We start from the raw sequence: 22,074 nt of genomic DNA on the forward strand, positions 1-22,074 counted from the left end.
TTTTTAAAGTTAACAAAATTAGCAAAATGTTTTTAGATACTTTTGAGGTTAGTTTTCATTATTTTTTCTCTTCTGCGCTATAATACCATTATATTTAATACGTTAATTATGTTACTATAGATAATAATAGACAATATTCGTGCAACATATTTTACAATAACTTCATTATAACATTGAAATATTTTTTATTATTCACTTTTTTCACTTAACATTCAGCGTGTGTGTGTGTCATTTTGTTTCAATATTTTTTTTTATGAGTGTTGATTTTGCACTCTTTACGTTTTGTAACAATATTGTTTGAATATTTTTGTTTTTTATTTGGTTTAATTCGTGCATTGAATATACTATACAATACGTTCTAAAAGTAAAAAATATATATTTTTTAAACAAGTTTTAAAAACTTTTTAAAACAAATAAATAAAAATTCTCATTCTTGTAAGAAGGTAAATTTAAAAACATTTTCTTAAAAAGGCTTTGGTTGTTGCTATTTTCATCATTTCGTTTTTAAATTTAAAGATTAAAATTAGAACTTTATAGGAAATGGTATCTTTCAAACATATTTTCATGTTAAATTTTCTTTGTAATTTTCATATAAATTTTTAAAAGCATTTTTACACTTGGTCAATGGTTTTTACGATCGATAATAATAATTTTCATATCAAATTCAATATTTCAAAGTTTCATTCCTTAAAAAAAACAATTTATAAAATTTAAATGATTTTTTGCATTTTTTTTATTTATTTTTAATTAATTACATTCATTTAGTGTTATAAAAGGACGTCAATTGAAAAATAATCAGATGTTATATATGTACACATTTACTCTAACCGATTTACTCTAAGAAACAAGTAAAGCGTTGCTGTGGTGGTGCAATAATTTTTTTTTAAATAAGAAATTTAAAAACTTTGGAGATAATTAAAGTAGAAAATCGAAAAGTATGACTGAGCAGTAGGACATTCCCTCGACACTGTAATACGTTCTTCATGTGTTTTTTAAAGCTTTGATCGTTCATATCGACTCTTCGACAGAGTCTTTTTTCTTGTAGCAGTACATATTCAGTCAAGGCACACCTCTACGAAATTTCAACGCTTGAGATCATAGATATCATATCCAATAAAACCACGGTGTTCAATAACATTTTCATCAAAATTTTATGATTATTTATTATTTTTCCAGAAAGGTTGACAGTGACGACATGGAGCTAAGCAATGAGGATTTATATTCAAAATCGCATATTACCACTCATGAAGTAGTAGAGTTTTTGTCAATATTTCAAAAATACTTCATTCAAAGAAAGTAACAGACTCGATCAATATGCTGGAGATGCGTTTGCCATCTTCAAAAGGTAAAAGTAGTATACCGAACAGTTTATTTCACCGTTACATTAATAAGTACTACTACACGATTTGACATCTAACGATCATTACGCAGAATTAAAATGGAGGAGGACTGTTCAGGTTAGGTGTAAATAGTTATCACGGCCGTGTTAAAATTAGATTCAAGTAATGCGAATGCATTCGATAGTGGTTAGGCCTAAACGCCATCAGCCATCTTTTAACGCTTCAACGAAAAACAATCAGCTGAGTTATGTGGAGGTAGGCTCCATTATTTTGTTCGATTTGTATTGTTCAACATACTCAATCATACAAAGATTTTGAAATGAGATAGATACAAAAAATATACAACGGACGGTTGTCTTTTTACAGTATTTTTTCTGGGGTTGAATTGTAATTGGTTTTTGTATTTGATGTTAATTATAGATTTTTCTTAAAACTTAAAGCAATTTGAATGTTCTTTTTGTTTTAATATTTTGTTTTTGTTGAATTTTCTTTTATTTTAAATATTCATAAGAATCGGGCATTTTATGTCACATACGAAAAATGTTTTTTTTTTACTTAATATACATAAGAAATTTGCAGTGCACATTTTGACATAAGAGATTTTGTAAATGTAATCTAATTTTAATGTTTTTTTTTAAATTTATTTGAATATTTTTATTTAGTGATAATATCTACGTTCTTTTGACATATTTTTTATATTTATTTGGTATTTTATACGTATAACAATGAATATTTTTTAATATTTTAAACTTTCACTTATCTTGTCTTGTCTTAGAAAATTTATTTTTAAATTTTGTTTTTGATGCCTAAATATTCCATAAAATATTTTTTTTTGTATTTGTCCTACGAAAATGGTATTTTGATAAGTATAATTATTAGTAGCTTATTGTTAATAGCTTGGTAATTTGTTAATTAATTTTTTTTTTAAACTGGGTGCTAGACTTGTATGAATTTAGGATTTTTATCGTTTTTAATAAAATGTTTATTAATTTTTGAGATTATTTTTTATTGTTGGACGACATGAACGACAATGTGAAAAGAAATGTGCAGCTCTTTTTGCAGAATCTTTCGTAAGAAGTTAGCTTTTTTCAACAGTACATTAATAAGGCTTAAAACTGGAATAGAAAACACGAGTTTTTTTAAAATCCAAAATGTTTTATAATGGTGATGGTGATTCTAAACTCGGGAAAATTCATTTTCTTTCTGATATACAATTTATAAGGAAAATAATTCACCTGATAAGCTATGGTTTTTGTTGAATGGTGTACTCTAATGTAGCAAAATGTATGTTAATGGTGAAATAAGTGAAGTAGTAGATTTATTAACTTTTATTGTGAATACGCTTGCCTCGCTAACCGAACGAAAACATTATTACTTTTAAGTCAGCATAACGCTGTATTTCTGAAAGTGGTTCAGTCTGTCTTATCTGTCTTATGCTTACCACTCGCTAACTGAATTATAGTCTTTAAAGCATAAATGTTTCAGTTAGTACAATAATTGTCAATCGGAAACAAACGATCACATGGAAATTTCACATCTAAAACTGATGAAAAGTGTTTTCTTTTATTAAAATTTCGGTATCACTATAATGTTAATAATGAGGAAAGGCAGTACGATTATAATTTAAAATATCCACCGAAAGAAACAGCCAGTCAACCTGCGAAGTATAATTTAAAGTCTATATCACAAGTGAAATGTACCAAATTGCGGGATGTATAAAAGGTCAAGGTTAGAGAACAGATATATAGTGCACCCAATCACCCCAATCATCTCCAACCACCGAATCCCAATCCCGAGACACCACAAAATCGTTCAGTCGCCAAACAATAGAAACATCAGTGTGGAAACAGCAACGGTCGTGCTGTGCTCTTCAACTGAAACTTGGCAGCATCGTTATCAAAATCGAAACGGTACAAAGGCGATATTTTCAGACCAGTCTTTTCGGGAATGATCTTGAAACGGGGCTGTTCCACACAAGGCGATGACGTAACCAATAATGGTCGCTTTAGTGATGTCATAAAATCGTTTTGTGGAGCGCCCAATGGACGTATCGTACTGGGTACATTCATTTTTTTGCACTGTACTGGTTTAACGCCGACTTGTTGACTGTGACAGTTGAGCGGAGAATATTTTTTCGGTTTGTAAATTGAGAAAATGTTGTTGATTAGGCTAAGTGCACTATTGTTGTTAAGTTGATTCTGTTGCGATGCTATTCCGGCATCGTGGTTGAAATTATTGAAAAACGAACGTTCCGGATGTATTCGATGGCCCAATCGGCCGATTGTGGGAGAGCCTGAAACAGCATTAGTGAACGGTGAATGAAAATCGTTACCGATGAACTCATTGTGTTGTCTAGACATCAGCTCTTCAACCTGATTGTTCTTGTTTATGCCATGCATAAGATATTGATCATTTGTTCTGCACATATCATCGCCTATTAATGATCCGTTATTGTACCTGCCCACGTTCACATTTTTTATCTTTTTTGTAACGTTGCTCGTCAGATTGTGATTATTGTTCTGCAGATCGATATCTAGGGACGTTTTATCCAATTCTTCCCAATATTTTTCAAAATCAAAATTAAAATCGTCTAGGTCTTCGTCGGTTGAGTCTGAGGATGTATCGTCGAATCTACAGGGCGGTTTTACTTCTAACATGCTCTTATTTCTAGTTGGTTGACGGTATGTAAATTCGTCCATAAAATCGTTATCAAATTTATCGTCAAGCATTGTATGCGCCGGTTCGTCAATAGAAAATTGGTCCATTTCGTTATCAAATGAGCTGCGATGATTATTTGTTTCGAAGTAATTATCGTCGTACGAGTCAAATGTGTCCAGATTTTCCAAAAGGTAGTCATCATTACATACACTGCTGTCCCTTCGTTGTGGATAAGTGACATCATCGTCGAAGCTTAAATTACCATTTTTATCACTGTTTCGCTTTATTGAATTCTTACTGTATTTGGTGTACCATTCGTTACGAATGTATTCGGTTTTGCTTCTACCTTGAGCCTCGTCGTTAAAGTTTCTCTTGCACCTCTGCCGATATTCGTCCGAATGGTGTTGATGAAGCTTGGCACTTTTGTGACCATCACGGTTTCGCGGATACATAAAATCATTATCACGTTCACTGTCTACACTGCAGCGGCGATAACGTTCACGATATTTGCTGCAGTGATGATGTGGATCATTTCGAACATCACGCATTTTGGCAAAGTTTGCATTGGCACGTGCTGTACTAAATGAACTAGATTTTGGCATTGTTTGCATGGGTGGTCTCATCGTCGGTTCATAGCCACCTCCGAAACAACAACTTCGTGATTTCGGATATTTGTATTCGCGACCGGGACTTCTGGGCTTGTGATGAACACTAAATGCATCCTCATCGTCGTACAGCGGATCGTCGTGTCGATGTTTTTTGTGCAAAAATATTCGATCGTATTTAATGTAATCCGGCACGGTGTCATCCAAATCTAACGACTCATTAGCGTAGATGTTGTCCGTATACCATGATGGATCTAATGCTTCTTGTTTCGGAAATCGTTTCAATTTGTCTCGCCTTTGACTCCAATACGTCCAGTCACCGATATTATCACCGCGCTGTCGTCGCTCAATGTTGTTCTTATGTTGACGCATTTTCTCCATTTTACTTTCACGAAATCGCTCCCATTTCTCCCAGTTTTTAAACGATTTTGGTTCACTAATGTTTTTGCTGCTGTTTTGGTTCAGGTCGTTTTTGATTATTTTACTACAATTGCGATTTTTATCGCGATCTCGTTCCAATTTCTCTTCATCTGGTTGTCACACCTCTTGTAAATATTTCACGGGACAAATACCCTGGCGATTGTCGGCTGATCTGACCATAACGGCGCCGGAAATTTCTTCACCAATCTAAAAACCGAAAATTTAAGTTGCATTAATTTGTAATGGATACTCGAAAGCAGAATTGAGCTGGGTTGGAAAATAAAAGGAAAAGGCAGAGAAACAGCGAAAATAAATCTGTTAATTAGATATTCGTTCTGAGAATGAAATATTAAAAAGTAACTCAGAAAACGAACATTGAAATATGAGAGATGTTTGAAAGGAAACTTGACTCTTGGGAAATTTTTAGGGTTTTGTATTCATGAAGACACCCACTCAAATCAGAACTTAACCGCATTATATTTTGTAAATTATCATTAGATTGAACGATGTGAATGACGCATATACAACACTTGATGAACAAGTGGTACCTGGTACAGCCTTTACTATTACAATATTACAACAAGCTTAAACTGTTCAATTTTAAGTGTATCTGTAAGCCTTCGTTTTAATGTACGTTGGCTGGATGCAAATTATTGTCCAATAATACATTTACCAGCAATATAATGGCCTTTCAGCGAATTTGTTCAATTAATTCATTTGCAATTTCGAATTTCAATAAGCAATTATAATTCCAAACGACAATTCCGGATGCAATTAAAAGGGTATACCGAAAGGGATAAAAGCCGACATTCAACAACATTTAATTCATTGTGTTCGATTTACCTGCACAACAATTTGATCTCGTAACAGCGTCATAATGCCATCATTTCGTTCACCATCGGACAACTGCAAATTTTGTATGACTTGAAGTGGCTTTTCACCAGCCGATAAACGTGCACAATATTTCGACGGAAAATATCCAATGCGACCCAAACATTTACCTTTCCACCAATCTGGGTCGGCCATGTCGATAACCGTAACCTAAAATTATTATATGAATCTGATGTCGTGTCGAATTTTATAAGGGGGTGTTATGTCGTACATTTCCTTGAATTATCGACGGGCTTAAATATATATATTTTGTGGTTGGCAGTCTCGCAATGTATACAACACGAGCTTTACACAAGCTGTTATATAGATGTGTGTTGTACGGTGCACAACACTCATATCGTTAAAGTTAAGAGTGCTAATCTAAACCACATGTTTGAATGGCATTTATTATAGTGTTATAAATAAATGGTGCTCTATGTCACCGATATTATGGAAGCTGAGAATGGATTTCCATTTAAATAGAATCGGATTTAGTGTGTTAATGGATATAATATACGATTAAAGCTCAATGGGAATAAATGTCAGATAAAAACAGATTGTTGTTTTGATATAGTTACATCATTGAATATACGCAAACTAATGACGAAATGAATTCAATTACATCAACAGGCAAATATGGTGTAGCCACGGAATTTGTGTCGTATTGAGTTTACACGTCGGTGTCAAACTTGGTTAGAAATGAAATTGTCTGTGTTGAGTTCGAGTGACAATTTTCATTATCAATCCACAGGAGATAATGAGAAGCAGAAAATCTTGCTTTAAAAATTCATGTTAATTCATCTTACGACCTATGCCAGAGCACCTGTCATAGTAGTAGAATATTGCCTATGTCAAATGGAGTAGTTTTTACTTTTACTTAAAAATGTGAAATTACTGGATACACTGACGTGACTTAATACTTTTTTCTATTACTATGCTATGCTAAGCTGTCAATGATAAATTCTCAGTTCGAGTAGAAGTAGTAATATTGCCATGGAAATTGTCTCAGAGTATACAGCATACAGGTCACTGCCTCAAATTAAAATGATTACTCTAGAACAACAGCCAGTCGTATAATCGTTCGTATTTTAGTCTCACAAACTCGACGAATTTTTCAAACTTTTTTTTTGATGATAAAAATGGAATAAAAGAACAATTCACTCACTTTATATCCTGCCTTCAAATCTAATTCATCAGGATGTCTTGCTTTAAAGTTATACAGTATGACGTACAAGTTTGTTGGCAAAAGTCTATGTGGCTTCTGAAATCGTACAATGGAAAACATTTTTTTTATTTAGTTGTGCTTTTCGAAAGAGAAGAAAAAACATTAATTTCAGTTGCAGTTTTAGCAGCAAACAATAAAGAAAATAAATCATAAAAATTGCTTGTATGTTTACTACAATACAAGTTTTCTGTTTCCCGATTGCAGATGAAATATATTGCAACGGAATTATTCATAAAACTTTTTCCGAGCATGAAAAGAAGAAGTTTTCCGAGTTTAATTCAAATAAATTGAAAATCATTGGAGTATGGCTGCATTGATAGAATTGTACTTTTCCGAAACTCTATGAAATTCTGATAAAAAAGGCAAAAGCAAAGCACCTGAATCTGTCTTACAGGTGATGGACACGGTGATGTACTAGCCGATGATAAACTTTTCTCCATTTCGTCTGGTAAGTCGACTGACCCTGTTCTTATGTTACGTGTTGCACTCAGAAGCTTTCGATTTGCTGACGGACTCGATGGAGCTGCACAAAAAAAAAGAAAGTTCGTCGATACCTTCAATAAACTTGAAACAAATGTTCATTTACAATGTAAACGACTGTTGTTTGATGGTGGTGTATGTTCCAGACCTCCGCCAGATCCACCATGATAGCTCATTCCGGATGGTCCGGGTTGGTAGCGTCGTCGCATTTGTCCGTGAAGTTCTGTTGATTCTGGTGAGTCTAAACTTAGCGATTTCATGCGCAAGTTAAGCTTTTGACGACGTGGCGAATGTGGAGCTGCTTTTCGAATTTAAGTTTTAAGTTAGTTGGTTGTTACGTTTTTATAGAGAATATTCACATCCAATTACAACATAAAGAACAGCTAAATATTTATGGGGAAACAGATTTAAAGCCGTAAATTGTAACGTTAGCATGCTCATACCTTAAAAAAAAATTGAATTGCAACGAAGTGACGGAGTGCTTTCGTATGAAGTCTTAGCTATACCTTTATCTAATTTTCATACGCTTGGTATATAAAACTACCAACACTCCTTGAATTGCAAAACGGTATCTCGGATATTGGTGAGATAAACTGAATCTAAGACTTCGTTTCCGATCATTTACTCATCATCGATCGGAGAAATCATTTTAATCAATGAAAGTGTAAAACAGGTATGGTCTATTGTCCGCCCGGAGCAATGAAAGTAAATAGATAGGTATGGCCAAACGTTCAAATTTGTTCTAGCCGGAGCACATACGGATTTGCATGGCGCCACCTCAAACGAACTCATTTCTAGTGCAAATTTCCACTAGAAATGAGTTCGTTTGAGGTGGTGCCATGCAAATCCGTATGTGCTCTGACTTGTATGGACTTGCCATACCTACTTATCTACTTTCATTGGCCCGGAGGACATAAAAATTTGATTTTCGTACTTAAACGCACTCATTTTCTTATTATTTTGACATAAAATGTGAGTGCGTTTAAGACGAATTCGCCGAACGACCATACCTGTTCTAGACTTTCATTGATTTTAATAGCTTTCTAATACCAGAAATTATTACCAAACTTGTACAGCATTCTCATAATAAATTGTCAGTGGTACTGGTACCATAACCATAAACACTTTTTTGTTCATTTTTTTTGGCGTTTTTTGTCAGGCAGCGAGTCTCTATTAAGTGACGCATTTTCTTTCAGCTGATCCGCTCATACAGGCAAAAGTGGTAAACCGTTTAAAGACAAAAGAACACTTCAATTCGAAAAACAGCTGACTTAAAATGCAACATATATTTGAGAGTCGCCAACTGTAGCCCCCGATTGGATTTTGCGAACCAGTCCGGGCCCTGCACTGTCTAGGCTCTAAGCTTCATTGGTAACATTATTTATCTATTAGCACCAACGCCTTTCGCTTAGAAAACTGTGTAAAACTAAAGCTTAGAAAACTTAAATTTATTTGTCAAGCCTATCGAGTTGAAATTAAGGACTTGGTATATACTGACTCACTTAAGCCTATTGCAGCGTACAAGTTTGTGCTTGTGATTCCTGCGATTTGAACAAAATTCTTACATATGAATATGAAATTGGATTAATTTCCTTTAGTATCTTCAAATTTAGACACTCGAATCCTTTACCTTTTTATATTACAAATTGATTTCATTTCTTGTTTTCACATTGCAACTTGTCAAACATGTGAGTTTTTATCTAGACTTTTATTGTTAGCATACTTACAATCATATTTTTCATCGATAAATTGTATTGAATCAGGTGTTATATGCAAAGTTACGTAAATTCATTTTTGTATTTTATCGAAGAAAAATCTTATTGTTATCGTTCGTAGACAGATGTTGCTACTTGAAATGAAAATATTATCGACATGGAAGTGCGACAAAAAGCAAATAAACACAATAACGTTGAATTGTTATGCTTTGAAGTCGTTTACCCTTCACATTCATGAAAATATAAATGAAAGGCAGAACTATAGAAAATGTTTCGAGTTCAGTCAATTGTAAACGATGTGAATTCATTATAAACGCGACTAATATGATGATGTATAGGCAAGGTGTATGTATCAGAACTTAGAAACCTCAACTGAACGTAACGGCACGTCTTGCAAATTATTAGTAATTATCGTAATGCTTCAAATAGATATATGTCGCGTTTAATAAAATCCACTTTCAGAATCTTCGAATAGTTTGACATCTGCTAATGTATAATAGCGCAGTCTGTTATATCTTTGACTTCTAAATGCAGACAATTTAACACGTTTATATCAATAATACAATAATAATAATCTGTCTGAACGTGAACAACCCACGAAGAGTTTGAGGCTAGATCATTATACTATATATACAAGTTTTGCTGGACATGGTTCTATTCAGTGCCTATAATAAAAAAATTTCGCCGGGGGGAAACATTACTGGGGGGCCCTTTTTTCTGTGAGATGGGCCTTTTCCATTCTGATGAAAGAATACCAGAAACCTTAAGCCGAAGTGGTTTTGTTAGAAAGATATGCTGTACCAGGTACTTTTTAGCCATATGAATGGGAAATCTCATACAGTCGTATTTTTTGGAAAGTCGAGTGGGCGTGTAGTCTAAAAAATTTGTCTGAATTCTTATGGATGTTCTGTTTATCCATTATCTTTGAATTATTGACAAGAAACAAGGAAGCTTTCACATGGTTTGTTTTGCTCTTCACCTTCTTTAAATTTCTTTTACTGGCCGTCAGGACCAATTTTATGAAAAACAATTTCTCAAATTTTCTACAATTTCATAAAGTTTTCACATTTTTTTAGAATTTAAAGTTATTTAGGAAATTGTAAAATCTCTATAAAATTGACACTGCTGTTGGCCGTTCTAAATAAAATCACAATTTTGGGAAAAATGAAAATTATTTTTCCTTGTGATGACCTAAATAAATCACCTATACGTCACTCGTAGGGTTTAGCCATATATAATCCCATATCGACTACAAACATGAGAATTGAAGATGAAATATTTCAATCCATCAATCCAGTCCAATTATTAAAAAAGAAATTAAAGCTGAAAATGACGGCAAATCGATCTTTTTCGAAATAAAATATTTCATTTATTTAACTTTAAATATTTATCACAGACTTTTGGGCGGGGGTATAATAATAAATTTTACAACATTATTGAGCATTGTATCAGCACCCACAATTCTAAGCACAATATTTAAAATTTAAGTTTTTTATTTTTTGATTTTTTCACGAAATTAATTTAAAAGTTAAACGAAGAAAAAAATATGTTTCCATAAAGCAATGCTTATGTTCAATTGTCTAACTAAAATCTAAAATCATTTAATTTAAGTAATAATAAGTAGAACATAGAGGGCAGTAAAGAGAAGAAGACGCTAACAAAATCTATTTTATGGGTAACAAACATGAGGTTACATTTGAAAACAAAAGAGGATAATATTTGTAAAGCATAAACGTTGAAATCAAATGATCGATGCTGATATTGCAGTGAACGCTACCAAAGCTTGCGATTTAAGGGGTTGGACAATTTGAAGAAAATAGGCAGCAAATTATTTTTTCTTTCGAACTCCCTTTCTCGGGGGAGCCGCCACAGAAACGTGTGATTCAGCTACAAGGCATAAAGGCTGACCAAATGGCCGTGTTGATTCAGTTGTGTCATCTGAAAGATATTCAATTTTTCCTGTGTTTAGTTTGGAATAATTTGATGTTAGTGTTAATCCACACACACACTGTAAGCTTGGTTAATCGCAATGTTAGTAAGCGAATAACTCTCTATATTGTGTTGATTGCTAGTGATCAGTGATCAGCCCTTTTTTCTTCGATTTCGTCGGAAATTGACATAGGCATTAATTTGATCGAATTTAATAGTTTTTCATTGTATTGGTTGTTCTGTTTTCCATTTGCGTTAGTAGCGCAGAAATAGTGAAGGAAGAGGCAAATGTAACATGAATTTTAGTGTCACTGATTACGCATTTCATATATTTCATTCATACTTTGTTGATATTCTGTTAAGATGCAGTACTGCCTCGGTTAAATTTAATATGAAAATACGACTACATTAATGCAACGGATGAATGGATTTTATAGTTAAATGTTAACTCGCCTAAAGAGTGGGTCAATTGGTAACCACAATATCTGAACATGATTATGGCTACAACAGAAGTTGTATTGAATTTGCTTATCAAAAGTGTTTTCAGACTGTGCTCGATTGTTATAAGACGCAATTTACGATTGTGTTAATTCAGCACACATATAACCGGCTATATTGCGAAAGTAATTAATTAATCTTACACCGAAAACATAAGCTGGTTCGTGTTTGAGGATTACGTTGTAAGCTCTACTGGTTAGGGATTTGTTGTGCATATGGGTATGATAGGTATGATATGATTCACGCACATCGATTGTATTTCATAGTCCTAAACGAAACTTTTACATTGTAAATCATTTCTATTTCCTCGTCACACTTAATACCTATTGTTTACTTTTAAGGTCGACAAGTAGCCTTTATGAAATAAAGTTAGAAAAACACGTTTATGCAATTCAGTGATGATATTTGTAACTCACGACGCCTGTCTGCAATGTCGTTTGAACGGATTTTATCGCACTAGTACGATAAAAGATTTGCAAGGGATACTAACATTATCTTCGGTATTTATGCGATTTTCTTTATTGCATAAAACGTTGTATGCAACATGAATCGTATGAAGGTATATATTACCGCACACGATGTCTTGCCAACCTCGGCTTCGCCTCTGATTGGCAATCTGACATCTAGTGTGATAATATACCTTCATACGATTCATGTTACATAAATAACTAATATGTAACGACAATTTACATCCTAAGAGTAATTATACCTAGAGAGGAAATTTCGAACAAAATTACGTAAAATATGTGGTCCCAACATCAAATACGAAATTTGTATTGGTATGTGTGTTTGCCCTCTTAATTAAGAGGGCAAATTGAACTATCAAAAGCGAACGCATACATGTATTGGTGTAAAATTATACGAAATGTGTATCTTATACAAACTGATGTTGGGACCACATTTCGTCGTACAAACTTCCTTTCTAGGTATAATTACTCTAAGTTTACATCAGTGTATGCTCCAATGCAATTCATTGAAATCAATTCGTACAGTGTCAGATAAGCTTCTAGACTTAGTGGAAGTTCCTACAACTTAAACTTTAGAGTTTGGATCGTTTCAGGTTTTCGTTTCAAAAACATTACATGTATAGTAAACGGTCAGTATTCATTTTAACCATGTAGGGCTGATTGAAAAAACACTTTCAAAAATAGTAGCAAAATTATCATTACACAGAACAGCAAAAATGAATTAAGTTTTCCAGTAACAGTTTCCAGCACATTAGGTTGAATCAAATATCGAAAACATTAAGGTTATATAAATGAAAATTCCAATTTATGACTTTCCAATTATTGTTAAAAATAGATTACAAAAACCGATATACAAAAAGAAAATTGACCAACCGAAAGAAACAAAAGAAAACTACTTTTGTGGTGAACGAAATCATGACGACGAACATTATACGAACATTGTTTGAGAATTGATAATATTGACACTAAATTTTCCAATCAAAAAAACAAACTTATTTACAAAAATGCATTCAAACTATAAATATAAATTCCACAGTAATGCATTTTACAACATTAAATTAAATTTTGAATGAACGAATTTCTTTTTGGTGTGTAGGTGTGCAAAAATAATGTACATGAAAACAAAATAAGAAAATATTCTTCAATTTGCTGAAATTAATAGTTACTTTCTGGTAATGAAATTGATCGATGTTGTTGGGAACGTATGCGTCCGCGAGCGAATGCAGATAACGGTCTGAATCCAGCAAATAATTTCCGTCTCGTGCCCGTATCAACTGGTCCGCCAGAAATTGGCACTGTTTATTTTTGAATATTGAATGTGATTAAAATGTTTATCGCAATTGTTTCTGATTTTTTGTTGTTGTTTAAAATTGTAGATTTCAAGCTTCTGAGAAACCTTTCTAGTCATCGCATCTGTCATCGACAGTGGACAAACCAAATGAGCAATGAGCTCTGGTCAGAGGTCTCTTAAATACGTCTGCTTCAACTAATGAAGTAGAGGATTTTTCACCAAATACTAGACGATGCTTTCAAGTATAGAATTGTCAGATTTAATACGGCCATTCGCTTTCTGTTTGAAAGTTTTAATAGAGTCACATTGCCCTCTCCACATAAATATTTTATTATTTCCAATGCAGTCGGTCTGATTTAAAATGGAATCAATTTAATCATTGCAAAAACCCAATATTAGCATAGGCTTCAAATAGTTATAACAAAAAATTGTTGTTGATAAAACCATTCATCTGAAAATTCTTGGTATATGACACAAAAGCTCGTAATTGTTTCATTTATGTAGCACACTAAGGAATTTTTCACTGGAATTTATTTAAAATTTCGCTGATTTTTTTTTTTCGAACAGAAAGCGAAGCGGAAATGTTTTCAATGGAGTAGGAGCCAAGAAGGTAATTTTTTGCAAATTTCTCAACATGAGATATCTGAAGAACAAATTTTTTCGGGAAAACAAAGGTCTCAATTTTCTGTATATTTCGTACCGCCCACCGATAAATGAAGAATTATACATTTCTATCGTCGTTTACTATCATTGGAAAGAAGAAAACAATACAATCGTAGAAATTAATTAAAAAATGTGTCCGCTCGGCTCACGATTGCTGTATTCACTTTTAGTGAAAATTAATCGAACTCGGTCATTAAAAGAATCAGTCAAAATCAGTCTAACCGCTCAACACAATAACCATTGATTTTCTTTGTTTGTTTTTCACCTGCTAAAGTTTACGACAGATTAATTGCCGTCTATAAAAACCAAAACCATTATACTGATTCGACAATTTTCCAATAAAATAAAGAGGTAACTCAATAGAGTTTTCACTCGTTTCGTTTGCGTTTTTTATTGTTACTTTCAGAAACACTGTGAATATTTTTTTGTTTAACCAAAAGATGTTCGTGTAATAGAGCAACCCTTTTGAAAGACTTTTTTCAATATTCATATGAACTTATTTCAGAACGGGAAATTTTCCTTGACGTTTCGACAAAGAACTTTCTTTACTCTGGTTCTAGGAAAGAAAACATAATTTCCGTCAGCACTTGATCTTGCAGTCGACGTTGTCTTTGTAAGAGTTTCAATCAACAAATACTTATAAAGAACATCTTTTTGAAATTCAGAAAGTTGATATGATTGTAACAGTTCAAAACTTTGTATCATATGATAGACGTTCTCGTCCAGGTTTTTGATTACTGTATGTCCAAATAACATAAAATAGAGCTACATTGTCACATACGACAATGATTTAGTTTAAGATTGACTTTAATCGAAATAAATATGGGTTAACCGGTTTTTTGTCAACTCTTAATAAATCAAAACAACCCGATTTTCGTGTCGGAAAATTTCTTTTCCTAATAAATTATTAAAAGCGTTGGACATATCGTCTTGGGAAAGAACACATCCTTGTATCAAAAAATCAATAAGATTCGTTGTGGGAAATAATGCAGAGCGTGAAATATGTTTCCAATGGAAACGCGCTGGGCGGTAATAAAATTTTGTATTTGGAAAATAAATCTTCACGTCGATGACTTCAAGAGCTGAAAATATGAACATTTTAAAGTAAAATATCTAAACAACAAATGGTGGAACTTGTTTCCCCTATTGCAATCTACCACGCATTGGGTTGGGATCAACAGATTTCACAAAGAAGTATCACTTATACCATTTGTCTCATAAATACCATACGGTTTGGGTTTGGTTACCGACCTTGTCAGGACATTTACAGATAAAATAATCTAGAGCTCCATCGCCATCTCTAGGTGCAGTTTTTTCGATAAATAACTTTTCAGCTTCTAAATAACTGCTTATTTAGAACAAAGTTTCATTAAACAGGAGGTGAAGAAGTACATTGTAACTTTGGTCTGGCTGACTAACACATTTAATATGCATCAATGTTGATATCAACTCTCAACTCAATAAAACTGTTGCACTCATCTTCATGTCGAAATGAAACTCTGTTTTAAAAATCCAGATTTGACCGATTAATTCGGTCAGATATGTTTAACTGTGTATAATATGGTGTATCGTGGTTGAACCCATTTCAATGGGTGTTTTTTGTCAATGTACACTAAATAAGCTAACCAAAATTTCAAGAATTAATCTACCAAATAGGATCTAGTCTACAGTGACGCAAAAATAATATTTTTTTTTTCTTTTTAGCTTTAGTCATAATTCTGTTGCCCCATAGTAATTTATTAAACGGAACAAATAAAAAAGTTTTCTAACGAAAAATGGAAATAGAGAACAGAGAAAACGAAGAAAAAAGTGTAAAAAAAACATGCTTGAAAAATATTCGTTGTAGTGTTGAAAAGCTATTTAACCAGACCTGAGCTGGACACATCTGCGGCGGGAGTTGTTAAACAAGTTTTAACTTGTGTATTTTGGCCTTGTGGCTTCAACTGTCCACGGCGTACCGTTCTTTCGGGACATTCTGGTACATTCAAAGTTGGTATTTCTTGCTGCTGAACCGACGCCGTTGTTGTCACTGCTGCCGCCGTAGTTGTACCGTTATTGGCAGCTGATTTATCGTTCGTTTTATTACTGGATATTTGTCCAGCTTGTTTTAGAACTCGGTAGATTTGATCGATATCATTTGGTTCTAGAGAATATTTCGTTTTTTTTTTGTTCGATTTTTATTTGAATTTGAAATGAATGGTATGAAAGTGAGGTTGTTAGCTGTTGATAATTTGTTAAAACACTTAAACATAACTTATATGATATAACCACAGCGTAATGAGTCGAATTTCGATGGTAGGTGGTAAAGAAGCGAAATTAAATAGATGAATTATGTGGTCCCAATTCGTTTTTAATTCCAGACAGTCGGATGCATTTTAAGCACAACAAAACACCATAAAAGTAATAATGCTCAATGAAGATAACCGAAAAGTCGAAGCAATGTATTCACTTTTCAGAAATATTTGCCATACGTAATCGACAGAAACGCCAAAAGTAATCGATAGTCATCGGTTAACGTGGTCTTTTATATTGAAATGAATGTTGAAATGGAAGAAGTAAGAAATCAAATACTTTGAACAAAACAAGTAACAGATTTAGTCGTTATGTTGCGATACGCTTACCGTATCTAAAAGACTAAAAAAGTTTAGAGTTCTAAACCTCTGCCAATCCAGAACAACAGTACACACAACATTTACGTCACAATGTGTATGCTCTTGAGTTTTCGTTCGGTTACCTTAATTGAGCATGTTTTTTTGTAAAAAAAAAAATAATACGCAAAATTATACCCATAAAGCTACTTGATTCGTCGACTGATAATTGGCGCGATAGCATTATCGACCGTATCCCTAAGCAAAAATTAAAGGAAAAAAAGAACATTTAATAAAAGAAACCAATTTCGTTTTCCCAAAAGAAAATGAACCTTGCAAGCACATAAAAAAATATTTAATTTTCCCATTTATTGCATGTTATAAAGTCCCTTTCCTTTCCTTTTGCTTGTTTTCAATTTTGTGCCCCATCTTCTGCATATTTATTTCCTAGATTTTTCATGCTTTTAAATAAAAAAAACGAAACATTTTACTTACTCTCTTCTTCCACATCAACACGATTTTCTATTTCCGATGTACTTTTCTGTCGTCTTAATAACTTTTGTTTTGCCTGGCATTTTGGCAGCTGTGCTGCACAATCGACATGTACATTAAATTTGCATATCCTACATCGCAATCCTTGACGTGTATGTCCTGTGAGCAAAGATATAAAAAAGTTAATAAAAGTGAATTATGTAGCTGAGCATTGTTTCAGTTGTTCAGAAATTTATTAGGGAATCTGGAATTATATTTTCGTATTGTTCCTCTAATATTTTCTTTGGAAAAATTTTGTATTCAGTATACGTGCAGTCTTATATGGTTTCATTTCTTTTGCCATCCATCACCCCCACTACCTCTACACCTCCACTCCACCACCTCCATTACCGATGCCATTCATACCTCTTAAAACTTGGGAACAAACATCGCAAGGTGTTATTTTCTTGTAGGTGTACTCCTGCAAATTGTGATGCTCGCTTTCGTATACCTTGCCAGTTGGAGTTGGTCCATTTTTTCTTGAATAATTAAAAATATTTTCCGTTATTCAACATGTAGAAAGATTAAGATAATTTTGGGCAAAAGAAAAATAAGAAATTGTAATTTTAGATTATTTTTTGTGTGTCTTGTTTGTGAAATTTATATTTTATTTAAAAAAATAAATAGATTTGGTTGTCCCACTTCCGGTGGAATTGGTATTTCTTTGCTTGATTAATTCAAGTCCATTCTCAAAAATTTTTCTTTTTTATTTCTTTAGGCATTTATCCATACTAATGTCGATTCTTACTCCACGTGTATTTATAATTTTTATGAACGGAAAAATCAGGTAAAACAAAAAGAAAAAGGGAAAGTCTGACGATGTATATACGTTAATGGTATGGAAGTATGAAAGTTCGTCAAAGTTTTCTAAAATCTTGAAGTCTACAACATCGCAATCATCTTGCTTTTATTTTGAATAAATAGAAGACCTGAGTCTCAGTTATTGCTGCTTCGGTCTGATGTTGAATTTTTTCGTGTTTCATTACTAATTGAATTAGGAGCTAAGAAATGCCCTTGAACGTATTGAATTCATTTTCAAGATGTGATTTTATATACAGCAGTGCGTAAATGAATGTAAATAGAGGCGAAGCCGAAATTGACAACAAACAGAATAATGCGAACAGTTCCAGTTTAGTTCAGGAACAAGATTTTATGAACAGAGTTAGTATACTCATTTTTACAAACGTCACTTTTACGCACTAGTACGAGTCCTAATTCATTGCTTTTCGTTTTTCTTACTTCTTCGTGAGATATCTACAGTTTTTTTTTAAATTGAAGCATTGAGCGAAATCTTAGTGATATGAACATTTATGGTAATTTAACTGGATTGTCCAATCAATTCACATATTTCGATAGGAAGATTCCTAGATTTGTATCGTAAATTATGATTGTCAGGGCTTACATCAAAATTGATGGAAATTTAAAATGTTTTGTATCTAAAATTGTTATTCAACACGACAGATATATATTTATACTTTGACAGAGCTGTCTTTTTCTCGTCCTGTCTAGAGTCTAATAACGATGATAAAGTCATTCTACGATTCTTCACATACCTCTGCAAAATGTAGATATAAAAACATTTTATTATGCAGACCACGAAAGTTACTTGAAATACCAATCTCACTGGAGGATTAATAATGAACTCGCTCATACATCATCTTGCAGCGACACAATAAAAATGATAATATTTGATGCTCGAATAAATTTCGAGTGATACTTGGAGAGACATGTGAAATAGCCCTATTCACGTTAAAAAAATGTGGTTCAGATCCTTCGGAGGAATGTCGATTTCGTTTCATTATCGGACACTAAACAATTCTCTAGAACATCATAATTGACAAAGAATTGTTTCTGAGTCGCGCAACGCAATCGAAAATGCATGCGTTTCTATGCGTTACCATGCGTTTCTATGCGTTTTCATGTAAACTTTGAATGCGTTGCGCGACTCAGAAACAATTTTTTGTCAATTATGATGTTCTAGAGAATTGTTTAGTGTCCAATAATGAAACGAAATCGACATTCCTCCGAAGGATCTGAACCACATTTTTTTAACGTGAGTAGGGCTAATGTGAAAGACAACTGAATGAATATGAAGATGAACTCTAAGAGTGTTTGTATCATTTCACTCTTTAAATGAAACGTAAAAGTATCACTTGAGAGCCGTAATTTAAGCATAATATTGTTGAGAAACAGTTTGCTTTTAAATGTAAAAGTAAAGAAATATAATTTATTAAAAGTTTTAGTCGGGTGATGGGACCACATAAATAATGAAATCTTAATACAAGTCACTCAAAACGCCACAGAATCAAAATCAATAAAATGAGTTATCAAAACTGCTTATAGTTTGCGCTGGAAGTAGTGTATAGAATGATCCTTCAACATTTTTGAAGAGAATCTTCCCGACATGTACACGAAATTACAATTTAGGCAAAATCTGTTGGATCTACGCAAACATTTTACAACGTCAATCAAAAGTGAAACTGTAACATCAAATATGAATATGCTATTTAGATAGGATTAGTGTGTTTGCGACATAAAGGCATAAATAGGGCAAACGGTCGGAAACTAAAGTTATCTAAACATAACATACACACAGTGGAACATAAAAAGAATTTTTGTTACAAGATCTGCAATGGGAATGAATGAATTTCATTAAGCTTTAATGAAGCAAAGAAAAAGAAACAAACGGTCATTCAAAAGCGATAAAAAGCATGCCATACATAGAAGGTTGTAAACTAAGACCGAAACGATTTTTTTCTTAGTTTCTGCGCTTTGTACGTTTCATAATTTTCTTGTTATACGGGGAAAGCCAATGTTTGTGGAAAATTAATTCGGTTTGTTTTTCGTAAATAATTTTCTTTTTGAGAAAATTTCTAATTTCTGTGGGGAACGCATTGTTTGTGAATTCAGTTTGTTATTGTAGGATACTAACATTTAGACGGTAAATATAGGAATAAATTTATTTACAGTATACAGCATAGACTAGACAGAGATGTAATTTATGGCTTTTAAAAGTTAAATTTTAATTCAATTTTGTGAATCTTGAATCAAAACTTTCTAAATTTATTTATGTACAATCTGTAAGGGAATTACCAATCTGTCACCAGCGGTTGACTTTATTTTATGCGAATAATAATAAACTGTTTTAAAAGCCATATTACGAAAACGGTATTAATCAATCCGGTTGTGTATAATATTTACAGCATTATTAGGTATAGGAGGATAGACAGAATTTCATTTCTAACAAAAACCACTAAAGAGAAGCTATTCAATTTTTACTTGTCGCTGGTAGTAAATACAGTGGATGGTTTAAATTGCGGATATTACCATTCATGAATATGACATTAACATTTCATAGTAATAAATTCCTTGCTTTGGATCAACAACTTGTAGGAATGGATATGATGTTACAATAATGAAAATAAGAATCTGATAGTTGAAAAAGAAGCGCCTCACTCACACACTGTGAGGCAGATAAAACATATTGTTTCCGAGACATAATATCAAATGCAGTCGTAATTTCAAACTGAAACAAAAAAGTTGCGATCACAATCATTGCTAGAAATGTTTGCCAATAAGCTCAAGGTATTATAAACTATTCTTTGGCAAAGAATCCAGACAAATTGTCTCTTCGAATCGGTGGTAAAGGACAGATTCGAGGTTCTTTGTGTTTAAACGATCCATACTCTGCTATTCACTTGGTTAAAGTTTTTTTTCTTCCTTTTTTTGTCTTATCGAATATCGAACAATGCAGTTCTGTACAGAAAATCTCAGGTGAAGTAGAATTTAGATTTTTCGACAGGCAGCGTTAGAAAATACAACAAATTATCAGAAAAACATTTCGCTATCTTAGATCAATCGTCTAGAGTAATATTGTTACTACCTGTTCCATTTCCAAATCCAAATTTAGTATTCTACATTGATCTATATGGTCATCATCTGGTCAGGTCATATTTTTTGCCGTCAAATATTTGCGTATGATAATTTTGCACATATTGACCTATGCTAAATTACACATGTTTGGTTCTGCTGATTTGTTGTATAATTAATTTTCACTCAAATCGAATAGACAAAAGGAATTAAAACTTATAACCGGACCAGCAAATAGTAAAAGTTTACTTAGGTTAGGTACGTTGCAGGTAAACAGAGAGAGGAAGCATCATGTTTATTTTCACAAATTATTGGAATCCTCTTTTTCATTTTAATGTTGGTGTGTTACATCCGTTTTTCACGAAACAAAATTCAATTTTTGTGAAAATTTGCATGATCCACTCCTCGACAGAAAAAATACAGGATTTTAATTATTGAGAATATTGGAGTGTAGCTAACGCATATCATGGCACAATTGTTGGTATTTTATTTGATTTTTTTTTGTTCAACTAATTTTGTTTTACCTCATAACAGCTGATACCGCGTGATACATTTGGTTTGTTCGGCTTGCGAAAAAAATGGAATATGAATTAAGTGTTTTAAATTGTGAATGTTATGCATGATAATTGCAAAATGAGAACACAAAATTTATTTAAAATAAATTAAACAAAAAATAACGCAGCAGCTGCAGTTAAACTAAATTTTTATAATATTTTGTCAAAAATGTTCCATTATTTACTTCCATTTTCCTACGTTCTTCTTTAGTTTCAATGCCTGTACGAAGAACAGGGGTCTTATAAGTTTAGTATCTCGTTTTCGTCACGTCGAATTCGAGGCTCTGAACAGGAATTTTGATAAAGTTTTTCCTGTTTGGCAATGTTCAATGCTAGCCTAAATTCGAAGATGATCGAATTGAAGGTTGAT

At 32.9% G+C, this 22,074-nt stretch overlaps 1 protein-coding gene across 1 annotated transcript; it reads right to left on the bottom strand.

Annotated features, from left to right (window-relative positions):
- Positions 1–2,065: 2,065 nt before the first annotated feature.
- LOC119081890 lies at positions 2,066–21,718 on the bottom strand. Its single transcript, XM_037191118.1, is given in 9 exon segments — positions 2,066–5,230; positions 5,867–6,064; positions 7,059–7,154; positions 7,511–7,641; positions 7,705–7,896; positions 16,032–16,304; positions 17,245–17,400; positions 17,647–17,759; positions 21,675–21,718. Coding segments are annotated over 9 exon segments (3,243 nt in total). The 5' UTR covers positions 21,704–21,718; the 3' UTR covers positions 2,066–3,175.
- Between the last annotated feature and the right edge of the window lie 356 nt (positions 21,719–22,074).

The sequence above is a fragment of the Bradysia coprophila genome, unplaced genomic scaffold, assembly GCF_014529535.1.
Source record: "Bradysia coprophila strain Holo2 unplaced genomic scaffold, BU_Bcop_v1 contig_369, whole genome shotgun sequence".
Classification (NCBI taxonomy): domain Eukaryota; kingdom Metazoa; phylum Arthropoda; class Insecta; order Diptera; family Sciaridae; genus Bradysia; species Bradysia coprophila.